The sequence below is a fragment of the Fukomys damarensis genome, unplaced genomic scaffold (assembly GCF_012274545.1).
Source record: "Fukomys damarensis isolate Sample0158 unplaced genomic scaffold, DMR_v1.0_HiC HiC_scaffold_19, whole genome shotgun sequence".
In the NCBI taxonomy this organism is placed as follows: domain Eukaryota; kingdom Metazoa; phylum Chordata; class Mammalia; order Rodentia; family Bathyergidae; genus Fukomys; species Fukomys damarensis.
This window is the reverse complement of record NW_022900931.1, coordinates 67,498,093-67,503,412: the sequence shown is the minus strand read 5'-3', so window position 1 is coordinate 67,503,412 and position 5,320 is coordinate 67,498,093. Positions and strand designations below refer to the sequence as shown.

Sequence of the window (5,320 nt, the reverse complement as noted above, 5' to 3'; positions counted from 1 at the left end):
GAGGGCCGGAGAGTGCAGGGAGACTGCAGGGAGGGTGCCGGCAGGGCTGTGCTCACCACAGAACGGGTCCCAGCGCAGGGGGGACAGGTGGGTGCAGGCCCGCGGGTCCAGCAGGCTCTGCCAGCTGCCATCCTGGCCTCGCTGGAGCCGCCGCTTGGTCTCCCGGAAGGCGTACTTGTCAGCGAACTGTGGCAGCTGCTCGGGCTCCCGGGGCTGCAGGTGGAAGGCTCCTTCCCCCTTCCTGGGGGTGAGAGGGCAAGGGCAGAGTGAGGGGCTGGGGACGTCCATGCTCTGGGGCTGCTGGCTCACCCCCACCCCTGCCCTGCAGCCCCTGCTCACCTCTCACAGGTGTAGCATTCACAGTGCTCATTCTTCTCACCGAAGAAGCCATCGCCATAGAAGCACGTCACCTCGTCCCCTGGCTCGATATCCCGCAGTGCCTTCACGCAGGCTGAATTCCCATCTGCAGGCACAAACTGGGGCGGGGCCCACTCAGCACAGGGCGTGGGGCAGGGGCTTTTTGCTCTTCAGTCCCCTGGGTCCTTGAGAAGCACCGACCTGACCTCCCAGCAGTGGGAACCGCTCCCACCTGCGTTTCCTCAGCTCTTCGGCCTGGCTGAGGGCCACCTGCCCTTTCGGGTGGCCTGTGGGGCCAGGTTCCAGGTGGCTGCCCATGACTCCTCACCACCCTGGGCTGCTTCCAGGCCCACACCTGTCTACAGTCCTTGTCCTGGAGGGCGTGACCTCCTGTCCATCCCTCCACTCAAGCCTGACACTCACCTGAAGCAGCCTTTGATGCCTGCCTGCCTGCTGACCCATAAGCCAATGGGCTGGAGCCTCCCAAGCGCATCATTTCCTGTATCTTTGTCCTCCTCGTCCTGCAACCCTATCCAGAGTTAGCCCTTCACAGCCTCAAGCTCCATCCCACGCCAGTCTCTTGGTGGCTGCCCTGGCCCTAGCCACTTCCTACCCCAGTCCCCCTGAGCTCTAGCTGCCAAGACTGCCTCCTATGCACATGGCAGGAGCCTCTGTGGCTCCCTGGCCTGACCATGCCACCTTTGCGTGTGCTGGGCCTCGCCAGAGCCTGGACCTCTGGAGAGATGTGTCCTGCCTGGATACCCTCTCAAGCTCCTGGTTTCCTTTTACACCCAAGATCTTGCTCCTTCAGCACTCAGCATGGCGTCACCTCTTCTGTGGCCCCGTGTGCTGCTGTCTGTACCCTGCTGTCCCACCCAGCGTCTGTACTGGGCACAACAGGGCCAGGTGAAGGCCATGCGTCACTCACCCTAGGATCCTGTGACAGGGAACCAGGTGCCCACAGCCTGACCTCACACCTCTCCCCAAGTCCACGAGAGAAGAAGCTAAAGTGGGGTGGTACAGCCAGCACTCAAAACTGGTTCTGACCTTGGGGCCTAAGCTCCGGGCTGTCATCCTTGGGAGCTCCCTGCCATGCCGGATGAGGGACACACTGGGACCTGGAGCAGGTGTGCCCCTCTCCACCCCTCCCCTTTGTGCTCTGTGCCAGCTGTTCTCTCCCTCCCACCACCCAGAATGTCTTTGGGGTACAGGGCTGTGCCTCCTGGGGCTCTCCAGCTGCTTCCCTACAACTGCCATCACAGCTGTCTGGCTGAGGCCAGGCTTGGCCAGGAGATTCTGGAGGCCACTGTCACCCTGGGCTGGCTTCCAGGGCCCATCCTGGGTTCTTGACTGCCCATTCCAGGCCAACAACTGCCAGAGGTGCAGGACGGGAAATGGCTTCACTGCCCGGACATCCCTCCCGTTCCAGGACCCCTCACTTCCCGGTCTGCCAGAGCCCAGAGGTCTCACCTTGCAATTCGGTTTGCAGTCTGCAGCCAGCAGGTGGGGGAGAGAAGAGAGGAAATGAGCAAGGACAGGGCCCAGTGAGTGTAGCAGGGGACAGGACCGGCCCCTCACCCTGGGCCTCACCGTGGTTGATGAAGGCAGCAGGACCTAGCCACAGCTGCGCGCTGCGCTTGCGAGTGGAGTACATGATGCTGAAGTCATTCTCGCCAGCTCGCAGCAGGTCCTCGTCGGCCTCCCGCAGCTCGGCGATGCAGCCCACCAGCAGCTCCAGCTTCTCATTCTTCTTCCTGCAGGGGCCGGGGCCACAGGACTCAGAATGCTGCCTCCTGGGGCCACCGCATGCGACACTGTGCCTCTCCCGCCTCCTCCAGTCCCCTGGGACCCTGTTTCTGCACACCGTCCCCACCACAGGACAGGTCCTCTCCTGCACAGCCCTTTTACCAAGCACGGGTGGACACAATCTTGGCCCCGTTGGTCTCCATGGAGTAGCGGGTACAGGGCAGGATGGTGAAGCCGCTCTCAGGCAGGAAGGCACGGAGGTAACGAAACACCTGTAGGGTGAGATTGGGGTGAGGCAAGGGCAGAGCCAGAGGCAGGGGGCCCCCCCTCTAGGAACTCGGGGTGTGTGGTCTGGGCCTTGTGTCCCCTCTCAGGGCCAGTGCCCTCATCCACCAAAGGCAGAGGCCACTTCTCTCCTGTCCTAGGGCTTGGAGCCTCACCTCGGGTCCCCTGGGCTACAGTCAGGGGCCGGGGCGCGCGCAGAAAGGGGTCCCTCACATGGGTCTTGAGGGCAGCCTCCTGCCGTGGGTCCCGGCTCTGGAAGTAGTGGGCCATCCAGCCTCCCACTGTCAGGGCCCGGTATGCAGCCTCCAGGTCCCGCTGTCTTAGGAAGGTCTCCAGTGCTGAGCGCAGGTGCTGCTGTCGCCGCAGGGTGGGCACGGGGCTGGGAGAGAGAGCACAACTGGGTCCCAGGGCCTTCTAGGCCCTGCCAACCCTCACCTGGCGCTGCAGGGAGGCTGGGCTGAGGGGCAGGGAACGAGGTGAGAGGCCCTGGACTCGGCTGCCTGCACCCTCCTGGGCTGCTCACCTGACATTCATCTTATGGGTGCGGAAGCCGAGGTAGGGGTCAAGGACCAGGCTGGTGGCCAGGTCATCGTTCTCACACAGCTCTCGGGCTGTCACTCTTTCAGGCCCCATGATGTTCTGTGGACCATGCTGCCTCTGACAGACAGCAGGAAGCTGCTGGGCACAGCTGGGCACAGGCCAGGAGGCTCCCAGAAGCCGTGCGGCACTCAGGCAGGCCCTGTAGTGTGCACATCTGTAGCGTGGAAGGCAGGGGCAAGCTGAGTTCCCAGGGCTGCACAGGGAGATCAACAAGTTCTCCTGACAGTGGGCGAAACCCACAGAAATGTGACTGAGGACAGCAGGGCACCTCCAAACCCTGACCCTGCCGTGCAGACACAATCCCCAGACCAGCACCTCCCCCATCTCTGCACAGCCTCCAGGGCGCCGCTGAGTGCACTGTGGGAAGCCCTCGTGGGCCCAGGAAGCTAATTCGCAGGCAGCCAGGGACAACACTACAGGGTTAGTGCTGTGGGACACATGTGGAGAACGCAGTGGGAACCCATGCCGCCCACAGGCCCAAGGGCCCCCCTCCTCTGGGGGCCTCCCGGCCCTCCTCCCCAGCAGCCCCAGGGGGTCCTGGTGCACCCCAGGCAACATGCAGGGGGTGAGGAAGGGGACAGCAAGGAGACCCCAGCGCCTGCTCCTCTCCAAGAAGTTCAGAGTGGGGCTGAGGACAAAAGTGGGGGATGAGAGAGTAGAGGGATGGCACGGAAGGCAGAACAGGTGAAATGGGAAAGAAAAACAAGCAGAGAGAAAACACAGAGGTTAAGAAAGGTGAGGCCAAATACAAGCTAACACGGAGGGAGGCTCTGTCCTGAACCCACACCACGGCATACCAGGCCCATCTGAGCCCTACGGGGGGCGGACAGGGCCCAGGAGGTGGGGGGAGCGGCAGAGAGATCGCTGGGAGAGGGGTCTGGGGAAGACAGGAAGGCTGGAGGCAAATGCAGAGGGGGTGCTGCAGGGGGCACGAACTGAGGCTGGAGACAGGGAGGACAGGCAGTGGAGCCGGGCACCGCAGGGTGGGAGGCCAGGAGGGTTTGTGGGCCAGCCGGGGCCTGGGGAGCCAGAGCAGGGAAGGCCTTTGGGATAGAGACCCTAGAGGAAGACCCGGGGTCCCGGAAGGGAGCAGGGAAAAGGGGGGTCAGAGGGCAGGGGTACAGGAAGTGGGAGTCCAGGGTAAGGGACCAAGGGCTCAGGGGGTGCCAGGCGAAGGGACGACGTTAGGAAGGGCCTCGGGGTACAGGGAGAAGCCTGGGCGATGCAAGGGGGTTCAGGAGAGGCCCTGGGGTGCAGGAGACGCCTTAGGGGGCTGAGAAAGGCGCCAGGGAAAGGCTTTGGGGGTCCAGGGAGAAGAAGGGTGGGAGAGGCCCTGGGGTGCAGGAGAGGCCTGGTCGCTGAGAAGGGCGAGGAGATCCACTGGGGTCGAGAGGGGTCGGAGAGAGGCCTGGGCACTGAGAAAGGGGTCAAGAGAGGCCCTGGGGGCGCAGGAGAAGCTCTGGGGCGCAGGGCAGGCCCGAGTGAGGAGCTAAGGCCGAGATATGGGCGCCCGGCAGCGAGGAAGGAGAGGCCCTGGGGTGCAGGAGAGGCCTGGTCGCTGAGAAGGGCGAGGAGATCCACTGGGGTCGAGAGGGGTCGGAGAGAGGCCTGGGCACTGAGAAAGGGGTCAAGAGAGGCCCTGGGGGCGCAGGAGAAGCTCTGGGGCGCAGGGCAGGCCCGAGTGAGGAGCTAAGGCCGAGATATGGGCGCCCGGCAGCGAGGAAGGGGCATGCCTCCTCCAGCTCTCCTCAGACAGAATCGTCGCACCTCTCCCTGGCCCCGCGGGGACCCGCCTCACCACGGCTGCTACGACCTCCTATTGGCTAAACTCACCGCCATTCTTCCGTTGCTATGAAGTACGCCCCACTCTTATTGGCCGAGTTTCACTCTTACCCTCCCCTCCCAGTCTGTCGGTGCCCTGACAAAACCCCGCCACGCCCGCGCCTCCAACTAGCGCCGCGAACTGCTGTCAGTGGCTCGTGCCGATGTCCTTCAGCCGCTGCCATGGAGACTGTTCCGCCCCCCCCCATACTTTTACTAGACGTCCAGTCTCTTATTGGCCAAAGGTGCAGTCTCTCGGAGCAAACTCGGTGCAAATTCGCGTTGGGTCGGGTTATCTAGGTCCAAGTGGTAGAGCGCGGGTCCTGTCAGCTCCAAAATTCGCACGTAATTGGCTGGCCTTGAAAGGGGCCTTCTTTCCATTGGCTAAACCTCTGTCCGTCATTACAGAGTTGAGCTCTCCTTATATTTTTCAGACACAGGAGGGAGAAATCCCTTGCTGGAGGGCCAGAGCGGGGGCCGGGGTGGACACACGCACCTCCCTCCCTCCCGC

The 5,320-nt window shown here is 63.3% G+C and overlaps 1 protein-coding gene across 1 annotated transcript in view; it reads right to left on the bottom strand.

The window, feature by feature from the left end:
* Positions 1–4,507, bottom strand: part of Kmt5c (lysine methyltransferase 5C) — a 5,678-nt gene extending 1,171 nt beyond the window's left edge. The window contains exons 1-7 of the mRNA XM_019206483.1: positions 2,912–4,507; positions 2,602–2,767; positions 2,266–2,375; positions 1,948–2,111; positions 1,828–1,847; positions 340–476; positions 7–241 (exon numbers count right to left, since the gene is read on the bottom strand). Of these exons, the coding sequence (XP_019062028.1) occupies positions 7–241; positions 340–476; positions 1,828–1,847; positions 1,948–2,111; positions 2,266–2,375; positions 2,602–2,767; positions 2,912–3,546 (1,467 nt within the window). The 5' untranslated portion in view covers positions 3,547–4,507. The remainder of the gene's footprint in view (positions 1–6; positions 242–339; positions 477–1,827; positions 1,848–1,947; positions 2,112–2,265; positions 2,376–2,601; positions 2,768–2,911) is intronic.
* Positions 4,508–5,320: the final 813 nt, after the last annotated feature.